General features: G+C 38.6%; 4 protein-coding genes across 8 annotated transcripts; 1 reads left to right on the top strand and 3 right to left on the bottom strand.

Annotated features, from left to right (window-relative positions):
* Nucleotides 1-11848: 11848 nt before the first annotated feature.
* LOC144704629 (Mitochondrial transcription termination factor family protein) lies at nucleotides 11849-14259 on the bottom strand. The gene has a single exon (XM_078577112.1). It carries the CDS (start codon nucleotides 14202-14204, stop codon nucleotides 12897-12899), a length of 1308 nt encoding a protein of 435 aa, XP_078433238.1. The 5' UTR covers nucleotides 14205-14259; the 3' UTR covers nucleotides 11849-12896.
* A 1816-nt stretch (nucleotides 14260-16075) lies between these two features.
* LOC144704748 (P-loop containing nucleoside triphosphate hydrolases superfamily protein) lies at nucleotides 16076-19964 on the bottom strand. Of its 5 annotated transcripts, none has more exons than XR_013581896.1 (12): nucleotides 19855-19964; nucleotides 19672-19744; nucleotides 19444-19553; nucleotides 19209-19352; nucleotides 18944-19052; nucleotides 18543-18862; nucleotides 18368-18441; nucleotides 17986-18290; nucleotides 17333-17588; nucleotides 17013-17262; nucleotides 16545-16724; nucleotides 16076-16443 (listed from the first exon to the last, which is right to left on the bottom strand). XR_013581896.1 is itself a non-coding variant. In XM_078577273.1 (11 exons), the coding sequence occupies exons 1-10, from the start codon at nucleotides 19961-19963 to the stop codon at nucleotides 17014-17016; spliced, it is 1749 nt and encodes a 582-aa protein (XP_078433399.1). In that variant the 5' UTR covers nucleotide 19964; the 3' UTR covers nucleotides 16076-16443; nucleotide 17013. The 5 variants fall into 5 exon arrangements, 2 of the variants coding, with proteins under 2 accessions (XP_078433399.1, XP_078433400.1); XR_013581897.1 differs by having other exon boundaries at nucleotides 16668-16724; XR_013581895.1 differs by having other exon boundaries at nucleotides 16545-16667.
* Nucleotides 19965-20125: 161 nt separating this feature from the next.
* LOC144704285 (uncharacterized) lies at nucleotides 20126-23456 on the top strand. The gene is made up of 7 exons (XM_078576647.1): nucleotides 20126-20235; nucleotides 20471-20766; nucleotides 21076-21169; nucleotides 21268-21386; nucleotides 21468-21563; nucleotides 23140-23235; nucleotides 23311-23456. Exons 2-7 carry the CDS (start codon nucleotides 20479-20481, stop codon nucleotides 23365-23367), a joined length of 750 nt encoding a protein of 249 aa, XP_078432773.1. The 5' UTR covers nucleotides 20126-20235; nucleotides 20471-20478; the 3' UTR covers nucleotides 23368-23456.
* Nucleotides 23457-23843: 387 nt separating this feature from the next.
* On the bottom strand, nucleotides 23844-24500 carry LOC144704286 (uncharacterized). Its single transcript, XM_078576648.1, has one exon. The coding sequence runs from the start codon at nucleotides 24495-24497 to the stop codon at nucleotides 23940-23942; it is 558 nt and encodes a 185-aa protein (XP_078432774.1). The 5' UTR covers nucleotides 24498-24500; the 3' UTR covers nucleotides 23844-23939.
* Nucleotides 24501-25065: the final 565 nt, after the last annotated feature.

The raw sequence follows: 25065 nt of genomic DNA, 5'->3' as shown, positions 1-25065 counted from the left end.
TAAAGGAAATGTCTAACTCCAAATCCAGAAGGTGAATTAGAGGGAGAACAGCCCCTCAGCCTTGCGAGTTCTCAGGGAATCTTTTTAATTATTTTATTCCTTATTTGTTTTAGGGGCCCATTCTCCTTTAAGTCATGTATAAATTATCTAAAACCAGATATTACAAAAAAATGAAAAATAATATTTGTAAACAGGTTTCTAATGCATAATATAAACCAATAATAAACTAAAATGCTCAGGGCCCCCTTTTACTTTTACTCAAAACAAAAGAGTCTCGTATTTTAATTTTAATTTAAAAGATAAGGGTTTATTAATGGAATGTAAGTTACTCCCCTAAAAACTCCTTGGCCGAATTACTGCACTTTTACCTGGAATTTTCGACTCTAAATAATTTAAAGGAGGGGTTTTCTAAGGGAAAACCCTAGTAAACAAACCTAGATGTAGGTAACCCTCTCAGGAGGTCTTTTGTCCATTTTTGTTTAAAATACTCCCTAGTTGGTAAGGTTCCAATTCTTAACAGTGATTTAGTTGATCGCCTTAACTAAATAAAACTCTATAAAGGATTATTGAAAAGAACAGGTCACCTATCAATAAGCTAGCTCTAACATGACTTTTAATGAAGGAGACACACCAACTTCCAATGCTACTGAAAAAAAAACAGATTTTGAAAACCTGTTATAAAACCCAAAACTTACAGCTTTCCTCGACATCTACTACGACCAAAAGTCATTATTGCACAATAAACTGATTCATTATTCCAGTTTATTGTTCAAGAACCTCCCCTACCACTGAAATGAATCATACCTACAAATTCCAAAGATTCATATATCTAATTGAACAAGGTTTCATGCCTCCTTATTTACTACTCGGAGACCACCTCACACTCAGCTCTTTTGATTGGGAAGAAATGAGCTGTTTCAATCGACAAAGCCACACACATATATTCTTGATCGGCGATGGCCTCACCACTCCAAAGCTCATTTACAAAACCTACCTTTAATCACTCTTAACCTTGTATATACGGCAAACTCTGTTTTTTCACATTTATAAATTTAGGGTTGCTCTGTCTTCTTAAAATCTGCTTCCTCATGCCAAGTACAAATCCATCCGAGTCCAAAACCAAAAATATCACCAACCAGAATAAAAACAAGAAGAAACTCTAAACTTTGTGATTCACATGTTTTACTTATAAAGAATTTCACTTTTTTTTGTGAAATTATCATAGTTAATCACATAAACTTTCTATCCATCCGCATGGTTGGATCTATAAATTGAGTGCTGAATCTTTGTAAAAAACATATTTGAAATCACTTCCTCCTAGAGACAGATTTGAAAGAGAGTGAGTTTTTTGAAGGTCCATCAAGGTTTTGATGGTATCTTGAATGTTTGGAGAGGGCCAATAGAGAGGAGGAGAGTCTGATCTGCATTAGGAAATAACATTGTTCCCAATGGAACGTAGGAATCTAAGGTTAGTCCATTTCATGAAATATTTAGATCCATATCACCTTCCTCATCACCTCCAATCCATCATGATCCATCATCACCATCACACATCCTCTACATCATCAGGATCTTGCCATTGCTCTATTGTTCAGGTAAGTCATAAAACCTAAAATCAGGATCCTGCCCTTCCCTTATCACTCATCACTCACATCCACTGCCTTCCTCTTACATCTTTGTCTAGCTTACTCACTCAACTCCAATCATCCAATTCACATCATCATACATATTTCTCTTCTTACGTATAATTACACTCTAGGTTAATACTTAGTATCTCCCCTCTCATCCCACTATTTCCATCGCTTCACTACTCATTAAAGTATATGTATCCCTTCTCATCCTATCCAAATCAATATCTAGAGATAGTTATATCCCTACGATCCTTTACCTCTGGAGACGACCCATACTCATCCACTAGCTATAATTATTATGGGAGTAATCGTATATAAATTTTATCAATTAAACACAAATCAACGACATAATTTTTATCCTTAAATTTGAGTGTATTAACGCCTCAGCCTGTTTGTAATTAGACAAAATTTTGGCCAAGTCCAACAGAGGAGCCACCCAATGGATCGACCGGCGTGCTGCTGCTCCCCCAAAGACTACTTGGCCAATAAACGTGCCTATGGCTGGCCTTCAACAGATGAGGCCAACCAAACCTTGGTCAGCGATAATGGATGGAAAACCCTAGTTTTAGATGAGTAAATGATCTAATTTGTTTTGATTTATGACATATTAAGGTGGTATTCTAGTGAGAGAAAATGATATATTTTAGAGGGATAAAGGCATCAAAATCAAGATAAAGAAAGAAAAAGTGAAGCAATGGTTTAGGAGATGATGGAAAAAGTGAAGAACTATCATGTTTTTTATAAACCTTTAGGGAAATGAAATAGGGAAACCGAAGTAGTTTTAAAGCGAGAAAGCAATGATTCTGGAGAAAAGGTAAAAATATGTATAAAGTGAGAAAATGGTGGAATGAAGGGGGAATGGATGGAAAATGGTATGAAGACAGAGATCTAAGTTCACACAAACTTAATGGGCGTATATTGAGTCTTCAATTCTTCTTCTCAAGTCTGTATCCTTATATTTTTCCAGGATCAGGCTTCTGTTATGGTCCAAACAAGAGAAGGGGTTGAATGAAAGCTTTAAAAACTTACATTAAGCATGTTTAGCAACCTGGACGTTATAAAAGGTCTTATCCTGATGGCTGGCCACTGGCTAAAGCACGTCCACATGGAAGAGAATGATTTGAAATGACAGGATTTAGAAATATTATATAATTACTAGTATACCCCCTTCATGGTTTTCTGTTTTCTTTGTAATTTTACTTCATTTTTCCCTCTAGTTGAGGGCTTTTCCTTCCAATTTTGTCTCCCCTCTTTTAAAAATTAGTTGATGGCTAAAGATCAGGATGTACCCCAGGATAATTTTATTTTGCTTTTGAAAGCCCAAAATCATATTTGACCCCTTTTAGCTCATTTGGCGATTAAATTAGGTCCAATAAATTCTCCAACTAAATGATAATTGGGCCATTTATTCACCATAAATTTTCACACACATGCAACAAGAAAATATTCAGCAGTAATAATTTTTTGAACTTCAAAGAAGTCAATTTGGGTTGGGTAACAATGCCCAAAATGGGAAGAAAATAACAATTAGAATTGATGTTGGAATATTCAGTTGTTTCAGGTAATAACATGATAAATTAAAGATAAATGACTATAAAATCATGTAAAGTTTTTAGAAATAACACTTCATTTATCATGGTATCATACATCACATCCATACTCCTCTATTCATCTGCCATCATTATTCACTATATCCATTCATTTGGTTAATTATTAATATTAATTATTCCTTATATATATCAAAGTAATTATGTTTCTCATCTCATCATATTGTTATTTTTTACGCCTCCTCTGAGTCTCCATGTAAACCCTAATATATGTTCCTTTTGGAGACATCCTTAGCTCATCCCTTACTACTTACATTATTTCATGTGTCAAGCTTTATAAAGTTATACTGATTAACTCATATAAAAAAAGAAGTGTGTGCTGTGGGATGGCCAAATAAAAATCAAATACCCCAAAATTTGTGTTCATCACAGGCACTGTGGGTTGGCCAAGCAGTGGGTTGTAAGGGATGGTGTCATAGAACAATGCCGTAGAGCACTGGACACAAAAAATTATAAATTCTTCGATAGGAGGCCTTTTTTCGCATGGTTGGTGGCATTGGAAAGCTTGTCACCTGGGAATGTTTCGCTACTAGTATGTTGAAGTGGCTTGAGAAATCTCATTGCCACTTTTTATTGGGATGGGCTTGGTGATTTTTGTTGAAAATCCTTAATCAAACATGATATCTATCTCCCACCCTATATAGACAAAGGAAGAATTACAAAATCATATGCACTATGAGGTTGCCTTTAGATGAGATACAAAGAGATGGGATAGTAGTTCCTCTAACTCTCCCAACCTTTTGAATTAATTCCAGGGGTTTGGAGGCCTAGGAGAAATTTATTTTCAGTCTGGATCCCCATAATTTCCTTCCTGTATTAAAAATAAGAATTTTGGTATTTATATTATGGTTTGGTTCCATAATTATTCCCTTTATTTGATCTCATTCTGAAATAAAGGGTTTAAAGGGCTTGAAAAATGAACTTCTATTTTATTGGGCCTCTTATTTTGTTGGGGACCATGACTTAGCTTTTTTCTGGTCCATGATGTGGCTCGGATTATCTTTCACCCATTTTTCATCCAGAGTTCATCATTTAACCCACATAAGTCCTTTATTGCTAATAAAATTCCCAGACAATGTGAGAGATCCAAGTTAAATCTGAGTCAAGTGGGTTTCATCTAAAAAAATAATTTAAAATCAATAAATTAACAATTGAATATTTTTATTTTATCCTTACATGGTGTAGAATGAAATTTCAAACCACAAAATAAGTTATAAAACTCAATTTGAAAATCATATTTTTTATTGATGGAATTTTATGTTATCATTGCCCCAACCTCCCATTCATGGTGAGGTTGTAGCTTGGAATTAGATTATTTCCGAAGGATAGGAAGCTGAATATAGAGAATACACACGCTTGATACTTCTTATGCCATAGTGCTCTGATTTCCCCCATCCGAACAGAATTATATCCAGCTCCTTAATTATAATTAAATATTTATAATTTAGCTTACTGGTCCATGGTTGATTCTTTTTAGGCAATAGAAAATTTCCATGTATATGTACTTTCTCCTAACAATTATGAAAATTCCTAACACACTGACAATCTAACACATTGATTGATCATGATAAAGAAAACATCTTATAATGATCATGATTGAGAACTTAAAATCATGATAGTGAAGGAATTCCAACCTGAAAATATAAGGGAATCGTTACCTCTGGTTCCAAAATCATGTGTACCATCAGATCTATTAATAGAACCATCAATCCATGGAGACTTAATTGGGAATCACTTCTGAAATTGTAGACCAAGTGACAGATAGTAACTTCGAGACCGATCAAATTTTCTTGATGTCCATGATTTATGAAAGCTGTAAAACTGGAAAGTGTCTGATATCGGCTATCAGATATCGGACGATGTCTGCCCTTTAGGTGTAGACAGATATCGAAGACGGATCTCGGATGGGTAAGGATGAGACGGATCTCGGATACCAGATATCGGATATCTATATCCAGATATCAAAACCAATATCCCGATGTCGATATCCAAATCAAGATATTTTTTTCTGGGCCCCTGTAATCCCATATGGAGGAATTCTAAAATTTTGGAAAGTATAAATCTTGTCCAACCATTTTTCACGTATGCCCCTGTTTTAAGTTCCACGGGCAAATGGATGCAGCCGATGAAATTTTTGGAGTAATGTCCCCCCACTTCTCTATTCTCCAAATTTCACTAGGAAAACCATAGGAAAATCAAAATTAATTCCTTAAGCGCCTATAAATAATTTATTTGGATTTTTACTCTTGCAACATGTAACCGAGACTTGTTTTTTAGGGGCATATTTCAAAGGAATAGTTAAAAAATTTTCCTGGACTTTAGAAACTAATCTAAAAGCCTATATTTATTATAATTATATCATGTTTGTAGTAAAGAACTGAAGGTGTCATCTTATCCACCAATAAATCCCCAAAAAAATCAAGAAATTTGTAAAAAAATGTTGAAAATTCGGTAATCAATCCCCACAATATATAGACCTGGATTTAATTTTGAGAACATCAATTAAATTTTAATTGCAGTAATTTCTGGCTCCAATGAATTCCATAAAATACATACATTAACAAAACAAATTAAATAGGACCTGCATTCAATTGCAATAATGATTTACGCAGAAATGATTTACCTATTTTAAGCTCTTTAAATGGTTGAAAATATGCATTTTATTTGAATTAAACACATTATGATATAGAGATTGAGTATCTCATATCTTAATTTATACTAAAACTAAGATGTACTTATAGAGGTTGCAGGACTGTTATTCACTAGCTGTAATAGTCATTGTTAGGAAAAGGATTTTGATGATTTAATATAATAGATATTAAATGAAATTAATTAAGTAGTTGAATATAGTAGTAATATATAGACATTTATTAGATAAATATGTGATGGAGTATATTAGGGATAATAAGTCTATAATTAAGGTAGAAGCCCAATAAGACAAGGAAAATTGGGCCCAATAACAGTTGAAGGCTATAAATATCCAATGTAGCCTTCTTCTAAGGTATTCCTTTAGTGCTCATTCTCTCTCTTCTCTTGAAAAATTGTGATCTCTCTCTCTCTCTCTCTCTCTCTCTCTCTCTCTCTCTCTCTCGACTGAAAGTTCTTGAAAGTTCTGGCTGGTGGTGAGGAAATTCAAGACTAGTGGACGTCATCATCTGCATGTTTGTGATTACTGATTCTTCAAGAAAATCCTGGTTAGATTGTTCAATATCTTGTTGAAGGTTCTTGATACCAATTTCTTGATTTCTTGAAATCAAGATACCAATTTCTTGATTTCTGTTGAAATTAATTTGAAGATTCTTGAAATTCATTGACTTTCGTAAGTTAGAATCTAAAATCGAAATTTAAACATTCATAATTTGAAAAACTGATTTTCATCTTGGATTTCTTGATTTCTGTTGAAATTAATTTGAGGGTTCTTGAAATTCATTGACTTTCGTAAGTTAGAATCTAAAATCGAAATTTGAACATTCATAATTTGAAAAACTGAGTTTGATCTTGGATTTCTGAAATCTAAATAACAAGTTGTTTTCGGTTTCTTGATTATGCGAAATCAAACATAAAATCTAATTGAAATCTTGATTGATAAAGATTAAAGCTTAAATCGCTTTTTACTACATTGTTGATTGATATAAAATTCAATTCGATTTTGATGTTTGCAATTATTTGAAATCATATAACCAACTCTCTTGGACTTCTTGATTATTGAATATATTGACAGCTTTAAATCTATTTGAATTCTTTGATTAATTCAAATTAGTTTTGAATTTGATTTCAAAATATTGGAATATTTTAGGCGCCCTCATTCTAATTGATTTTAAGTAACATTCTTGAAATTCAGTTTTCTTCAGATATAAGAAATTCAATTCGAAAATTATTCATTCATCTTGTAAACTTGAATTTGAATTTTAGATTGGATGAAATTTAAATAACTATCTAAATCGATTTCTTGAATGCATTAACTCGCAAATTCATATACATTTGATATCTCCCATATATATGTATATTCGATCATAATTGAAATACCTATTGGATTTGAATTGATATATCTTTGTTATAACTGATCAGATTTGATACAAGTGTTTGATTTAAATTGATATCATCTAACTACATTGGATCATAATTGATATAACTATTTGATTTGAATTGATATTTCCTAAATCACATTTGATCAGGATTTACACAGTGAAATTGTTTGATTTAATTTGAGATTTCTAAATCACATTCGATCAGATTCACTATAATTACTTTATTTTAATTGATATTTGTTAAATCACATTTAAATTGAGTTAAGACAATTGATCTTTAATATTGATTGATCTGATTGTCTACTTTGAATATTTCTGATATTAGTAAACATCAATTGATCTCATTGGACTATCTTATTACAATTGAGCAGAATTATTATCAATTGATATAAGTTTAGATTTTGACTGCATTTGATCATATCCATTGGTAGTTGACATCAATTGACATTTGATACACGATTTGTGACTTGAAAGTGGAAAAAACAGAATTTAGGAGAAAACTAGGGTTAGGAGAAAAGTTGACTTAAGGTCAACAAAGATATTGTCATTATATTGCTTTTCAGGGAAGTGCACTAACAGGAGAAAGATCACATCCACTTGAACACGGGACGGTGGCCTGAGACGTGAGGACTTCGTCAGCACAGAGTGGCACATTAGTGCCCCGAAGCAGGGTAAAAATTTATTGTCCCTTGAGTGAAGTATGAGAGAGTTAAACAAGAAATCTATATAAATAAAAGAAGTAGAACTAATTATTGAACATCATAAAAGATACATCAGCAAAAAAAATTAAATGAAACCCGAATTCACTTGGATTAATGATTAATATATAAGTATTTGATGATGCACAAACTTTAAGCTCTTTAAATGGATGGAAATGTGCTTATTATATGTAGATTCAAACTTAATTTAAACTGAAACTAAGATGTAATTTTAGAGGTTGCAAGACTGCTATTCACTAGCTGTGATAGTCATAAAATTCTTGAATTCCATAAATATTTGAATAAAACCCGAACTCACTTGGAATAGTGATTTGCGTATAAATATTTGATGACACACCTATTTTAAGCTCTTTAAATGGTTGAAAATGTGTTAATTAATTGAATTTTACACATTATGATATAGAGATTGAGTTATATTATGCACACTATGATAGTTGAATTTTACACATTATGATAGTTGAATTTTACTCATATCTTAATTCAACTATTTGATGATGCACAAATTTTAAGCTCTTTAAATGGATCTTGTGTTTTATTATGCACACTAGTTATGTTTCTCTATTTTGGAAAATTTCTATACTTTAGTTAATGTAATGGTAAGAGGTTTAACACAAAAAAATTTGTAACAAAATAAGCTTCTTCTGTAATCTTTCACCATCAAAATACGCCCTTCATCATAGAATTTCTTTTCCCCATGCCTCCATCAACGGTTTGTACTTACTTGGTCATCACCTACATAGTCAAAGAGAACAAATAAAATATGATGCTTGTTTAAAATATGTATTATATGAGCGGCGGTGTAAGGGATGTGTACCTCGACATGATGCAACTACCCCATCTTCTCCATCCTCACCATTCGAATCCAGCTCCACATCATTGTACCATCACTTGTTGTCTGCATGATAAATGTAATTTTGTCATTATTTAAGCATATATAATGATGAGTTTTTTATGTGTTACTATTCGATATATGTTTCTTTTGACTAACCCCACTTGATTCTATGAATCAAGTGGATTAGATCTCATCTTTGTTTAAATAAGTTCAGATACTCAGTTGGAGATAATGTACATGGATCAAGGAAGGCGCCAAGACCAAGTCAAAAAGACCAGTTATGGATCAAGGGGGTGATCTAGTATAGTGGGAGAGGCTATGCGCTTCTCTTTTATAGTCTTAGTTCAATTAATAATGAACACAAAGTAAACTTGATGGATCTTGAAATCACGTAATTCCACTCAATCTGCTAAAATAGGAGAAATTTCTAAATGATTTACCATAACTAGAGGGTTTATTTATAGCTCCAACAAAATTGATGGATATAGGATATAGGATAGAGAAACAAAGGTAATCTCAAATTTTCATTTAGCAACATGTTTTGGCTCATTAGATATCGTGATTTGAACATAAAACATTCTCACCCATCTGATTTTATTTCTCCTCTTTGTGTCAGATGACGGATTGCCAGTGCAGCACAAAAAATTAGGTGGAATGAGTCATAAAACATTTTGTAAAGAGTAATCAGTATATTAAGTCATGTATAAAACATTTTTTCTATTTATAATAATGATATTGATTCCTAATTTTTATAAATCATTTGAATAACAAATATTTATTACTTTATACAGAAAAATCATTCCTATTTATGGTAACAATGATCTGTCTATATATGTGCTAAAAATTATTCCTTTAGAAACACTCACGAATGTAATTCCTTTAGAAGCCCATATTTCTTGCATTATAATGTTTTCTTTTTTTTTAGTTCACTAAACCTTGACTAATGTTATCAACTTTTCAACTTTTTATATGGTTCTATACGGGTATTTTTTATCTCCATAATTTATTTTTCTGGAATAGCCTCCTTATAGGAGCTATATGACCATCGCTTCCACCTCTTTCTCTCTCTCTCTTTCAATCTCCATCTTCTCTCTCTTCTCTATATTCTCCCTCTCTCTCTGTCTCTTTTTGTATTTCTATGTCTCTTTGTCTCTCTCTCTCTCTCTCTCTCTCTCTCTCTCTCTCTCTCTCTCTCTCTCTCTCTCTCTCTCTCTCTCTCTCTCTCTCTCTCTCTCTCTCTCTCTCTCTCTCTCTCTCTCTCTCTCTCTCTCTCTCTCTCTCTCTCTCTCTCTCTCTCTCTCTCTCTCTCTCTCTCTCTCTCTCTCTCTCTCTCTCTCTCTCTCTCTCTCTCTCTCTCTCTCTCTCTCTCTCTCTGTGTCTGTGTGTCTTTTTCTTAGTCTTTGACTCTTTCTCGGTCTTTATTTCTATCTCTGTCTCTGTCTTCGCCTTTTATCTGTGTGTTTGTGTGCGTGTGCCTTCTGCTCTGTCTTTGTCTATGTCTCTCCATCTCTTTGTATTTCTCTCTCTCCCTCCCTCCCTCCCTCTTTCTCTCTCCCTCTCTCTTCTGTTTATCTACATGTGTTATTCATTTGTGATACATATTTCACTAGGGTTTATTTTCCTAATGAGTAAAAGATCCACAAAAGCTATCTATTTCCTCTATTTTTAGTTTATTCTTAGTTCCTAGGAACTTAATCATTTTACAATAAATCAGTTCAAAGTTCTGAATCTCAACATAAAGGTGATCAGGATGTACCTGAAGTGTAATGTATTGTCAACCTTAGTAGGTGATAATGACCAATGTGCTCATGAATCCATGCATTTAGTATGTTTTTAGATGCCTAAATAATGGATATATCATGTCATTGACTAATTTTTTTTGAGAAACATGTCAACTCAACTTCTAGCTAAAATCACTGCAGACCCAAAAAGTTACAAGAAGAGCAAGATTGTGCCCCACAATTCATGTTGTGAGCAACCTTGGTCTGAATATAATTACTTAGAGATTTCTCTTGACTTTTTTGATTTTTTATTGAGCGTGAGTGCTATTGCTAACATCCATACCAATTCATAGGCTTTGGATGTACTGTTTGATTCAGGATTGAAGAAATTACAATCGGGACAATACTAAAACTCACAATTTGCATTGTTAGTGACTTTTATCTGAAGATTATCACTTTGATATTTCTACAAATATTTCTATAGCTTTATTAAAAAAGAAAATTTATTTAAAATTTCATACAATTTCATATGTGTCTTTTGACACAAATGTGGAGAAGTTACATGACAACAAAGAAGAACACTAAATAATCACAAATAAAATAACATTTCAAACTTTCTACTTTTTTGCAAGATATTTTCTGAAATATTTATCATGAAATTAACTTTAACTTATTCTTTAAATACCGTGGGTATTTGATACATATTTGTTTGTGAAAAAACATTGAAAGTTATTAGCAAGAGAAGAAGCAAACATCCAGACATGCTTCAGAAAGATTTCTAACAAAGAGTCCTGATTTCCACACATCTTGAGCTCATGGTGAATTTGATTGTGAAAAATATTAAATCTACATCAATATATACAGGAGGAGATAGAGATAACTAGAAGGGAAAAAGAGACTCAAGAGATAGATAAAAGTAAGTTATATTGAATGTTTTTGTACTTAATTGAATATTACAATTATTTGCCATTGAAATACATTATATGTTTTTTATTATTGATTATCCCTTAAAATATATGCATATCTGTGAGCATTTCTATTAACTTGATATACTGGCTTTAAGCGGTTGCTATGAGATTTACAGACTTTAAGAGCTCACCTGTCTGATATCCGTCAAATAGCTGATATCGGAGAAATTATAACAATATATGGATGCAATTGAGTTGATTTCAGATGCGGGATATCAAATATCAAAAGAATATCGAATATCCACCTGATATTGTATATCATAGGGGTCAGGATGTGGCAGATGCCAATACTGTATATCAAATATCTAAATCCATAACAAAAAGTAGTATTTGATATCGGAATACAGGTTGAAAAATCAGTACCCGTTATCCCATTTGGAAAAAAATAGTCAACAAGAGGGTAAATCCTTTGAAATAAAATTTTAATAACAATGCACTGCGTCCTATGCACCAAGCATTAAACAATGTTGACCAAGTTAAACTGGGCCTTTGAGTGTTTGAGAAGTTGGGCCTATTTTGGGTCAGGTCGTATGAGTTGTTATCTTCTACAAGTTCAGCCAATTTAACTTAATTGAATATTAGTTATTCAATACTCAAACATGTGGCACTATTAGTTATTTTTGTCATGCTTATACAATTAGTATGGTTAACCAAACATTCAAATGCCTTGGAACTCCACAAGGGCGAAGTTATTCATTTATTGTCATTTCTTAAATCCCACCATAGTGAAGGGTCAATAAAGTAGTAATACCATTCTACTATCCAATATTTTTCTGAAGCAGACAAGGCAATATTCACCCCATGATTGGTAGATGTTGTGAACAGAAGGGGAAAAAGCTCGTAATCCCAGAAAGCAAAAGGCAGCTTGTGGTTTCTCATTTTTTTTCTTGATGCAGAGTATTTAATAGTCTTATACGCTATTTTCTGAGTTTTTGTTCCAGGAATCCAAGAAGTGTCTGCAAGCTCCCCCTTAGATCACCACACGCCTGTGTGACTCCACTGAGATAATCCATCGCATGAAATTTTGTCTTTCATGAATCCCCAATTTCACAAATGCCAATTCTCATCCATTGAGAAAAAGATTCAGACTTGCCATGAAGAATAACATTATGCTCCACAGACTCAACCTGGTTGGAATTTTTCTTTCACTTCTAATGTCAGTGAAATGTAAGGTCCACCTCATCTCCAAAAAGTGGGCAGAGAAAGCCCACTTTCATCTCATATTAAACATTTTCAGAGGGCAAAGCAGCAGAAGCCCACCTGAGCTGAACCTCTTCTGATTCTTGGCCGGTTTCTTCCACTAAATCTGACTAGTATCCCACCAAAATTTCTCATCACCCAGATGAACAGACCAAAGAACTTAGAACTAGAACAAACAGCTCCCAAGAACTCATTCATCTGGGCTGACCAAAGGCTCCATGAAAAGTCTCATATTGCGCAAATCATCCCTAGTCTTTGGATACTCCGGCGGCTTGAAGAGATTCCACAGTCCATTGAGATGCTTCTTGGGCTTGTTTGGGTTTGGCCTCAAGAACAACATCTCCTCGCAATCTGGGTATGGCCTCAAGAACATGTTCCGAAACTTGTTCCTGCACATCTTCACAAGAATTCCCAGATCAATCGGAAACCCCACCAGCGCGTTCTTCTTCGATTTCAGGTGTTCGATCGCGTTGTAGCGAGGAATCACGCGTTTCTCTAGATTGACGCCGAGGAATTCAGGAACGTTGGTCAGCCATTCCGCGCCCAATTCGAGAACGCGGACGAGGAAATCGATCTTCTTCTCCAAATCGGCCATGTCGTAGAGCATCGCCCGCGGCTCCCTGCGCAGCACCTCCAGCGCGTCTCGCCTGGTCAGGCCATGGCGGCAGAGCAAGTCGACTCGCCTCTTCACTCTGATTCCAGCCACGACATGGCCGCCGCGGAGGACCCTGTTCTTGATGGCCGGCCTGCACTTCAAATTCGCGAGCAGCTCGACGTACCGGGGGAGCTCGCCGACGTCCATGGAGAGTAGAAGACGAGGGTTGTCGCGAAGAATCGGACGGAGTTCATCCCCAGATGGGTTTATCTTCCGGAGATTGTTCAGCAGAGGCTTTAATCTTTGCTCGAGGCTGATTGTCAAGAGCCCGGGGAAAGACCAGACCACCCGATTGATTTCCTCCTTGGATAGCCCCAATTTCCGTAGAAGATCGATCCTGAGCTTGATTTCTGGCAAATCCATTCGCGCGTAAGGGTATTCCTCCAAAACCCTGGCGATAGTCTCATCTTCGAAACCGGCTTCTCGCAGATCGCGACAGGTTCTTCGGGCGAGTTCGAGATCATTTCCAGATCTCCAAAGCGGTTCTGGAAACCCTAGAACGGAGAAGGCACGAGATGTTCTCGAGAAAACTCGAACTGGAGCGCCAGTAACAAGAGAGGTGAATCCTGGGACTGCGCAAACGATCTTTGAAACTCGGAGCTCGTTCGCAAGTCGCTGGATTCGGAATTCTCGAGAAATCGACAAGATCGGAGGAATGGCAGCCGAGTGGCGATCGAAAGATGAGAAATCGTACCTGAGGAGGAGATCCGAAGCCAGAGAATCGGCCCCGGACGATCGGGGAAACTCGATCGAGCACAGCCGTGGGTGAAGATTGATTTCGCCGGCGGCGGGCAGCCGGCGCCGGAGAAGCTTTGAAACCGAAGCTACTTCAAACAAGAGCATGGCGTATATGCCAGTTCTTGATAAATTCAAATTCCCCTTTGTAAGGAGGAATTCATGGGATTCTTTTTTATTGGAAAGAAACCATAGTCCCAGTTATAGTGCAGGGACGCGGACGGGACGATTTTTTCGCCCCCGGATGAGAAAATCGTCCCGTCCGAGGATACAGACGAATTTCGGAATGAAAATTCGTCCCCGGCACCACCGGGACGGTTTTCATTCCGTGGGACGAAAAAACCGTCCGTGCGGAGCTCTCAGACGATGGACAGACGAAACTAGACGGAAAACTGCCAGATTCACATCAGACGATTGAGATGTCACCACGTGGCCTCGCAATGACAATTTGCATCAAAGTCCATGTGTTTTTACGTGCATGCAAATGGACGATACTCAGAAATAATTGTAAATATGTCCATTTGCGTTCTATCTCCTCAGTAATTCCCTAAAAAACTTGAAAAAATCCATATTAATGTATTAAAAATATAAAATGGGTAATTTTCGTCCGGGAAAGAATTTTGGAACGAAAGTTCGTCCCGGGAGGACTGGACGAGACGAAAAACCATCTCGAGATTATTGGACAGGACGGTTTTTTATCGGTGGACAAAAAACCATCCTGTCCTTCGTCCATGAGCTAACATCGGACGTAGGATGGGACGAAATTTGTCCCGTCCCGTCCTTCGTCCACGTCTGAGTAGTTTGGGTTTTAGCGAAAACCTAAACCTTATCTGAACTTTGGTTTCTGCAATTGTTCAATAGAAAACTCTCTCAGTGTTGGATTTGATATTTTTAGAATTTTAGAAAAACTACTAAATAAATATTCAATAATTTACTACTAGTTCAGGTCTGGTTTGTCCCTTTGACCTAAACCTGTTAAACCAACGGTCCACCCTCAAGTGGTGGACCTACAGTCCCGGTTCAGTACAGTCAAACTGGTGCTTGGTCCTCAATGTCCAACCCTACTCTTGACACCATTTAATAGTTTTATATATGTGTTGGGTTTATTGTTTTATAGAGTTTATAGTCGTGGAGCGATACCTTGAGTAACCTTACTCAATCTAACATTTTAAGACCTCATCAAATACCCCTTAAAAAGAAGGAAATCATGGGAAATATCTTATTTTTATTAGCAACAAACACGGTGCTAAGTGGGATCAACCCAAGGATTGTGCTCATAGACTGATCCAGCCGTGACTTTAATGCTGCCCTGAGATATATTATTTATGTTAAAGTTTTGTGTTTGATAGAGTTTGCAGGAGCGGAGCGATACCATGAGTCACCCTAATCAATCCAACAGTTTGAAACCCTAATTCAAATTAATCTAGCTACATTGTAAGGGGATCAACCCTAACCATCCATACTAGGTACATGACACAAAAAACCGGTGAATATGAGTTATGTGTATAAACTCAATGATCAGTGAGGTTATTAGAGGGCATGAATTGGATTTCTTTCCTTTCAACAAAAATAGATGTATTTATGAAAAAGGTGATGTGTTGCACATAGTCTGGTAAGGATCAGTATAATTTACGATATGAATTCATTGTCATTCCATCTGTGTATGGGACCTAACTTAGGAAACTAGAATTTAGTTTAAAAGATAATGTCATACTTAAGTGCTTTTAGCTCCTTAAACTTTTTGAATAATATAGAAGTCGACCCATTTAACTCAGAATAACCACACATCTTTAAGAAATGATTAGCATATTGTGATGATTTACAACATGCTTTTTTAGTTGTATCGTCATGAAAAAACTAATAAATTGTGATATAAATCTATCAAAAACATCAGCTGTCTATTCTTTTCTAGAAAATGATCTTGAAATACTCCCACTTTCTGCAATTCATTTCAGTGGCTGGATCTTCCAACAATGATAGATTTCAGAGAGCATTATTTTACTTTTTTAAATGTTATGTTGTACCCTTTTTCTCATATATTACTTTCAAAAACAACTTGACCCTCTCTTCATACATAAAAAAGAGACTACAACATCTTTCCCTGGTGACCTCTTCTTCTTGTTCTTTACCAGAAGATGGCTTCCTCCAAACTCAATCTCCTGTTTATGCAGCTTTCTCTGTTTTCTCTAATTTTGGCTGAGCGAGAAGCCCATCAGTTTCAGGAACCCTTCGCAAAGCTCATTAAGACGAACTTCATGATTCAGTATACGAAGACGTCTCCACATCCAGAACATCAAAATTGAACATTACTTCGAAGAAAGTATCAAGTGCTTAAGCCTCCCATAACCTGGAACATTTGAATCACTTTGCTAAGATACAAAATAAGTGAAGTTTGATGAAATAGATCAAATACAAGAATACTGATTCGCACACATGGAAAGTGGGAACCTTAAAGTTGAGTTATTTTTGCCTGTGAATGACATCAAACGTCAAGCAAACTTTGATGACATCACAGTTACAGCTTTCAACCTTTATACATTCTTCATGCAAATTACTGAATGAGACTACAACCTGCGTGGCCAGCATAGAAAGCCTGAAGCACCGTCAGTGATTGTTGAATAACACAAACTGGATAAAATAATGGTATTAGTGAAATGATTTAAGTTAAGCGTTTGGTAAATAATGAAGAATAAATTGGCTGAAGATCTGATGATACTTCATTGGTACTTCTTGGCTGCCCTACTCAGGAGATGGCTGGTCTATTTAAATGGAAACCATATAAAAGGAGAAATGGCCAAAAATGAAAAAACTAACCCTAGATAAGATGGGGATTGTATCAATGAACAATCAATTGACCATGTTTTCTTGAGAGATGTAATGAGAGAGAAAGAAAGACAGAGGGCAATGATTACTCGCCTTAGGTCTTAAGCACCCGCCGACGTTTTGAAGACGTTCCTTTGCGTTTCAGATCCCATTTCCTCTTCTTGGCCTGTAGCTGAGAGGACCTACCAACAAGGGACGGTTGCTCCCTCAGCCCAAAGCTTCTAGCCACATGACCCAGATGCAGTTTCTTCACCATAAAAATTCTCTTCAGCTCCCCTTTGTGAGCTGCATATGCCCTCACCCACGAGCAAAAGGCACTCTTTGCCAGCTGCACAATATTCACCTGGCCAACCAACACCTCCGTTATATTATCAAGCATAGGTGCAAAAACCTTGTAATTTATCCCCAAATACCTCTCCAGACACAAATGTTTCAATGGCCTTCTGCAGAGAGAGTATCCATGGATGGGTGTCGAGGGACACTACGGCATTTGTGGCACGGCCAGGACTTTTCAGAAAACCAATTGCAAGATTGTCTAGCGTTTTCTTCAAGGGGAATTCTGTAAGATCAACATTATGGCTCTGAAGATCATGGAGATAGTCGGCTTCAATGGGCTGGAGGAAGAGAATAGCCTCTCCTTTCTCGCCCAGCCGAGCTGTCCTTCCCACCCTAGCCAACAGGAAAAAAAAAGCTCAATGATATACATAGTAAAGCATAACACGTGCTTCAGTTGAGAAAAAGCTTAATTAAAACATAAGGATGGGTACTTCGTAATGTTATAAACAATCACAGGTACACATTCGTCTGGGCTCATCATCTAGGGTTCATTTCTTCCAAGGCGATGACAATGGGCGATGATGATGACGAATTTATAACATCATCGTAAAGCTTATCAGAGGTACACATTCTTCTAAGCTTATCATCTTGGGCTTGGATTTGTGCAAAACGACAATGATGAATGAGGACGATGATGTTGACAGGTCATCATCGTCTTGTCATTTATCTTGCTCTAAAAAATGGACGACAAATTCAGGATGGTCTGCCAACCCTTTAGTCTTCTATTTACCTGTGAACATATTCTGTGGCCTCCCCTGGGGAATCATACTGAATGATCCGCTTGACTTTGGGGAAATCAAGGCCTCTGGCTGCAACGTCAGTGCAGAGGAGAAGAGCAGATTTTTCTGTCCTGAAACCCTGGAAAGCAGACCTCCTGGCATCATGATCCATGTTTCCATGCAGGCAGAAAGTCTTGCATCTGATGAATGGATGTCTCTTGCCCGATAGCAGATCGGGCTGCGTAGACCAGATGAATGAGTTTATAACTGCATGATGGAAATCAACTCCATCGCATGTGCTAAAGAACACCACCATCTGATGAGATAACATATGCCACGTCAGCAAAACATCTATCATCATCAGTGCAAGGGATGTGTAGAGGGATCCGATACCTTATGGGAACTGTCGGCTTCATAGAAGCTCCTAATAAGGGATAGAAGAACTGTCAACCTTGAACCACAGGGCACTACAGAAACAACATGAAATAATTAGAAATAATCATAAAATTAGTTTTGAAACCACTGATCTAAGTGAAATCAACTCGAGAAGAAGCTGAAATAATCATACCTTTAACATATCTCTGAGCTAATCCATCAGGAAGCCGATAGTTCTCTATATCAGGTTGTTTGCTATCAGCTATCAGTGAACCTTTCTCTGAAAACCTCACCTTCTTTTTTATTTTCTCATCTTGCAAACCAATCATGACGGGATCTTCTAAGCTTATCTGAGCCAAACGGTTTACTTTTTCATTTAATGTTGCAGAGAGAAGTAGTTTCTGCTGTGCTAGCTTTTCATCTGCTCCAAGCTCCATGTCAGAGCCATTTTCTTTTTTTCGGAGAAATTCAAGTATCTCTTCTATAGCCTTGCCAAAACCTAGTTCAAGGATGCTGTGAAGAGAAAAATAATTCCACAATAAGAAACCTATGATTAAAAATTGAAAAATAAAGCCTCCCACGGTTCAGCTATACCTGTCTGCCTCGTCAAATACTATCCATTGCAAATTACCATAAGAGAACGCCGTTGTATTTTTCATGTGATCTAAGAGACGCCCAGGAGTCGCAACAAGTATCGATATTCCTGATACACATGATTCAAACTGGACAATCAGAACTTTAAAAAGAAATCGAAGAGCAAAAGTTCAATGAATGAATGCCCATATTAGGAACAGCCGCGATAAGAACAAGAAAATTACTTGGTAGACATTATAATAATCGCCAGAAAAATGTGACAAACCTTTACGAAGCCTGGCTTTCTCCTTCGATCTATTCTCGCCACCAGTCAAGTAACCAGGGACAATCCACACAAAGCGATGCAACAGTTTCTGAAGAATCTCATACACCTGCATGCACAGCTCCCTAGTCGGCACCAGTATCAATGCTGTAAACAATTTCATCTGTTCAATGAATTAGAAGTCCAATTGGACTAATAAACACGCAATTCGCTGTTTTCCAAATGCGCATGAACATACCGAAAGTTCCATCTGATCGATGTACCCGAGGAGATCGCATCTGAAGAAGGTGCACAATTGGCGCCAGATAAACGATCGTCTTGCCAGTTCCCGTGCCAGCATTAACAAGTCTGCGTTCGAAAGTCAAAGAAAAATAACAAGAATAATAAACAAAGTTCAGTTTAAAATCCTCAAGTCTAATTCATCAGTTATTCCCCTAGTTTCAAAACCCAAGGTTGAATAGGATACACGTCTTTTCCCGATAGAACAACGGGGATAGCCTGCGCCTGGATCAAAGTAGGGACCTCGAAACTCATCTTCTCTGAAGAAAAACCAAAGAACCGTTCATCGGCAATCAATTCCGAGAAAAAACGGAGGAATTCAACAACAAGAACAACGCAAAATGCAGCAATAAGAGTTCATATGTACAACCTTTGAGGTGCTGCGAGAGCGCGGGATCGAGCCCCAAGTCCGTGAAGGAACAGGAAGCGAAAATCTCGTCACAAGCCGGCTCCCCCATCTTCTTCGCCCTCTTCTCCATCGCCTGCAACTTCTCCAAAAACCCTTCTTCAGCCTTTGTAGTCGTAGATACAAATGGATGACGGATGACGTATTGTTTCCGTCCCGTCTCGTTCGGATACGTACGGGTTTGTTATTGGGTAGGATCCGGAAGGAAAGATCTGTTTCTTTGAAAACTTCGAACGGCAGCTGAGGGACAGAGGGAGAGTTTCCTCTATCGGCTGCTGATCAGTGCAAGAAAAATCAGGAAATCTCGTACGATCGTTGATTATCAGAAGAATTTGAAGGAAGAAGGTCTCTCCGTTTGCTCAGATCCTTCTCCCGGCATTAAGATTTTGTTTCTGTTCATCGCTTCTTGCTATATATCGCATGAAAATTAGCTGAAACTTCTGATTGTGCTGTGAATCTTAAGATCCCGTTGAATCCTATGCTCATGGACTGGTCCGAGGGCGATAATTGGTTCAATGCAGTCGTTCGTCGGCTGATTCCTCCAAATTTTCTCTGAATTTTAGGTTTTCTCGGATGGCAGCTGCGGAGATGCTGGTAGAGATCGAGTCTGCGGAGGGGCTGCAAAAAGCGGAGACATCTGGAGGTGTTGAGCGCGAGGAGGAAGAGAAAGTTCTGTGTATGGCTTCCTTCGAGGGTATGGAGGATAGTTTCCTTCGATACCAGACAGCCCTATGGATACTCTACTCCTTTGTCCTAATCTTGGCATGGGGAATTGGGATCCTGATGTTGCTCTATGCGCCAATTCGACGGTACGTTCTTCGGCGCGAATTCAGATCGAGAAAGTTATATCTCACTCCTGATGCCATCATTTACAAGGTACAGATCTCTTGTTGTAAAATCTTTCTGTGACTAGATCGGCAATCGGTGAATTAACTCGACATCGTCCCACATATATTCGGAATTTCAGCCTGCAGTTTTCTTGTTGATGAGTAATTTCCAGTGTTTTTTTCTTCTTGGCCATTTTGATCGATGTTCTTCCGGCCCGTGTAATTGACGATCTAGAGCTGTTCGTCCTCCAATTCCCTCTTTCAATCAATAAATAAATTCATTTTTTGCCTGTGTAATCGATGAACTAACAATATACGCTACTGCGAATGATCTATCATTCTGTCAATCGATCTGCAGGTCACAAAGCCAGCGGCGTTCCCTTTTCTTGGGTCTCTCAAGAAGGAAACATTCGTTGTCCTTGCTTCTGTTTCAGACATTGCAATTGAACAAGGTCAAGGATGCAGCCGAACTTGTTAACATGTTAGATTCCATCGCGAATTTTGCTTTGATTATTGGATAATCACAGCCGATTTTTACTGCCATGAACAGGATATCTGCAGTCGTTCTTTGGCGTGTATTCCTTGAGGATTAAGAATCTTGGGGTTCAGAGGCCATCAAACGACCATGTTCAAATCCTGGGTCTCGCCAATCCGAGAGGCTTCAGGACGGTGCCCACCGCTAGTTTTTCTTCCTTTACCATTTAATTTGTCGATGAATGAATATCTACTAAGCAGTCCCCTTGGTTTCAGGAAGTTTTGACCTACCTCAGCAGGATCAAAAGTGGAAACTTTGGACGACTAAAGAATCAAGATAAAGATGATCTTCTCGGTAATTTCTCATTCCGGGTAAGAAAATTTTCTGATCCAAATGTGTTTTTCTTACTAGAATAGGCCGCGTCTGGAGACAACATTGTCCGTCCCTAATATCATCCTTCTTAACGGGATTCACCTCTATCATTAGCAGTTCCTCACGTCATCTGACATAACATGATCTGTCCTAATGCCATCAGTCATACCATCTATATATTTATCTATCTATCTCTATATCTATCTCTACCTCTATATCTATTTCTATCTTTATATCTATCTCTACCTTTATGTCTATTTCTATCTCTATTTCTATATCTATATATCTCTATATCTATCTCTATCTCTCTCTCTATCTCTATTTCTATATCTATATATCTATCTCTATCTCTATTTCTATATATCTCTATCTCTATCTCTATCTCTATTTCTATATATCTCTATCTCTATCTCTATCTCTATCTCTATCTCTATCTCTATCTCTATCTCTATCTCTATCTCTTTCTCTATCTCTATCTCTTTCTCTATCTCTATCTCTTTCTCTCTCTTTCTCTATCTCTATCTCTTTCTCTATCTCTTTCTCTATCTCTATCTCTTTCTCTATCTCTTTCTCTATCTCTATCTCTTTCTCTATCTCTTTCTCTATCTCTATCTCTTTCTCTATCTCTTTCTCTATCTCTATCTCTATCTCTTTCTCTATCTCTATCTCTATCTCTATATATATCTCTATATCTATCTCTATCTCTATTTCTAGCTGTGACGATATCAGTCCCTAACATCATCCCCCTTGTTTCGTCCACTATCTCTGGAGGGTGTAAAGCCTCCTTCGTCCTAACATCAGCCCCCTGAAATTAATCTCTAGTGTCATCTATCCCTAAAGTCATCTACTAATAGCATCATGAATCTGTAATGCCATCCGTCCTGCTCAATCCAGTGCCTCTTGAGTGTGGAAACCACCATCATCTCTAACATCATCCGTCCTAGTGTTGTCCGCTTGTAATGTTCGCTGTCCCTAATGTCGTCTGTCTCTAATGTCATCCATCCTAACACCATCTGCATTAACATTATCCATCCCTAACATCATATGGTCTAACATCATCCATCCCTAAAGTCATCCATCCTGTTTCGTCCTGTGTCACTTAACATCATTAGTCTTGAGTGTGTGTTCTCCATCTGAACATCATTAGTCTCTAAGATGAACTGTCCCTCGCATCATCCTTCCCTTAATGTCTTATATTCCAACGTCCGTAACGTTATCTGTGCTAAATTCTAACATCATTTCTCACTAAAGTGGTCGTTCCTGTTCTGCTCAACTGTCTGGGTACAGATATCAGATTCCGATATCTGGATATTGGATTTTGAGATCAGGTACCATCATCCGCCACCATCTACACTCCATTATGCATCCTGACTTCTAATATTCGATATTCGCGGCGTTATCGATATCTAATACCATCATCCCATATCATCTTCAATTTCCCGGATATCAAATTTCAGCACGGTTATCAAAAGGCAAACACTAGCGCGGAGTGTGTCATATTCATCTGGGGTCACCTATATTTTATTATAATTGCATTTATGTTATATATAATTCTTTCTCAACGTCATAATGCAGATGTCAACGACACCAAAGTCTGAAAGAATGGGCAGGCCACCATCGGGGGGAGATGAGATCATGCTCAGGCTCGACGAGGTCGGGTCCTCTGTCAAGGTCTAAACCTCAACAATTCTCATGCCTTATTTTATTCTTGCCTGTTCTTCACAAGTCGCTTTCTTCTTCTTGCAGAGGGTCCATAGCTTGATCGAACGATCTGCTTCAGAAAAAACAAGACCAGGTTTCTGATCCCGGAATCAATAATTTCCTCTTGTACAAAATAATGTTGGCCGGTTATTGATATAGACCGGCCCATTAAGCCTGTTGATTTTTTTTCCTATACAGATATATACATATATTTATATAAGGTTTGCCATTTTGGACTGGAAGGGGACCTGTCCGACTGGACCCAAACCAGGACCCAATCAGAATGGGTCAGACCAGTAAGTAAATAATACGTAATAAAAAATTAATATTGTTTACTGTTGATATTAATATATTCAGTCGATTAATAAGGGTCGAATAGTTGCGTCTGGGCCGAACGGGCCCGTAGTGGGCCAAAGTTGCCAAGTGGCGAGATCAGCGGGCCGAGTTTCTGCAACTGAAAGGGGCCGGGCCCACCGTGGACTATTCCTCGCCGTCAGATCTCCATCCGGCGGTTAATCACCTCCCGCTCTGGGATTCGGAGACTCGCCAACTGGCGCTGGAAGTGGACACTGGAGCTCTAGAGAGAGAAAGCGAGAGTAGTGGCTGTCATCTCCGGGGAGGAGAGAGAACGGGAGCGAGAGTTAGAGAGAGAAAGCCATCCCGGACCAGAAAATCTACGTACAGCTGCGGTGTACGTAGGGCACCGGCGCCGCCCTCCGCCGGCGCGGCGACCCGGCCACCATCTTCTCGTCGTCCCAGAGCCTGACCACGCTGCCGTTGAGCGCCCCCATGTCCAGCGCTTCGTACCAACCCAGATCCCCTCTCCACGGGCCTATACCCCCGCCCTGCCACGTCATCTCCTCCTCCTCTTCCTCCTCTTCCTCCGCCGCCGCTTCGCCGGCGGCGCTCCACTGCGTGTCGTCGTCGGCGGCGGAGAATCTAAAGAGAGCGGATTCGCCGACCCCGATGGCGGCGCCGCCGGCGACGAAAACCGACGTGGCGGCCCCGCATTCGCCGACTGCGGCGGCGGCGGTGGCGGCGGGAGGCGGCGGAGAGAGAGCGTTGGATTTCCGCGAGACGGCGGCGGAGCGGAAGCGCCAGAAGCCGAGGGCCGCCGCCAGAACGGCGAGCCACGTCCAGAGCGTGCCGGCGGCGGCGGCGACGGCGGCGGCGGCGGCGTAGCCGAGCGCCGCCGCCTCGAGGGGCAGCTCCACCAGCACCTGCAGGCCCATAGACGAAGAAATCGCGTGGGTGCGAGACGCCCGGCGGAGAGGTTTAATGGGCTTCACCGTCGGCCTCCCACCGTCCGATTCGATCCGATTCTTTCCCTCCTTCTCATCCGACGGTGGATATTACCCTCTCCCGCTGACGTGTCCGGGGGATAAGATGACACCTCGCTCGTTCCGCGCGCCGCGGGATTTTCTAGCTTATAATATGCTTCGTGAAAAAAAAAACTTTGCTGGTGTTTATTTATACAGGGAAATGTCGTCTAATAGAAAGTCAGCCGGTCGTCTTCTTCTTGGTTTTCCTGCAGGTCGAAGCTGTCGAAGTTGAGTTTGAGGCCGAGAGGGGGTTTGAGTTTGAACTGGAGAAGGGAGGGATGAGACTGGGGGAAGAGGCCGTCTGTTTGTAGGCTGGTGGGAGGGGCTGTCTGTGGGTGTTTGTTCTCAGGGGGAGTGGGGCTCTGCGTCGGAGCTCTTCTCATGGTGGATCGGTGGAGGCGGAGGGCGGCGAGAATCTCGCGGCGTAGTTGGGGGAGGTGGGAGGAGGAGAGGGAAGCGGCTCGGCTGGTGGGGTGTT

This window comes from Wolffia australiana, chromosome 6, assembly GCF_029677425.1.
Source record: "Wolffia australiana isolate 7733 chromosome 6, ASM2967742v1".
Taxonomy (NCBI): Eukaryota; Viridiplantae; Streptophyta; class Magnoliopsida; order Alismatales; family Araceae; genus Wolffia; species Wolffia australiana.
Note: the sequence above shows the minus strand (reverse complement) of the source record. Positions and strands in the feature narration are given on the sequence as shown.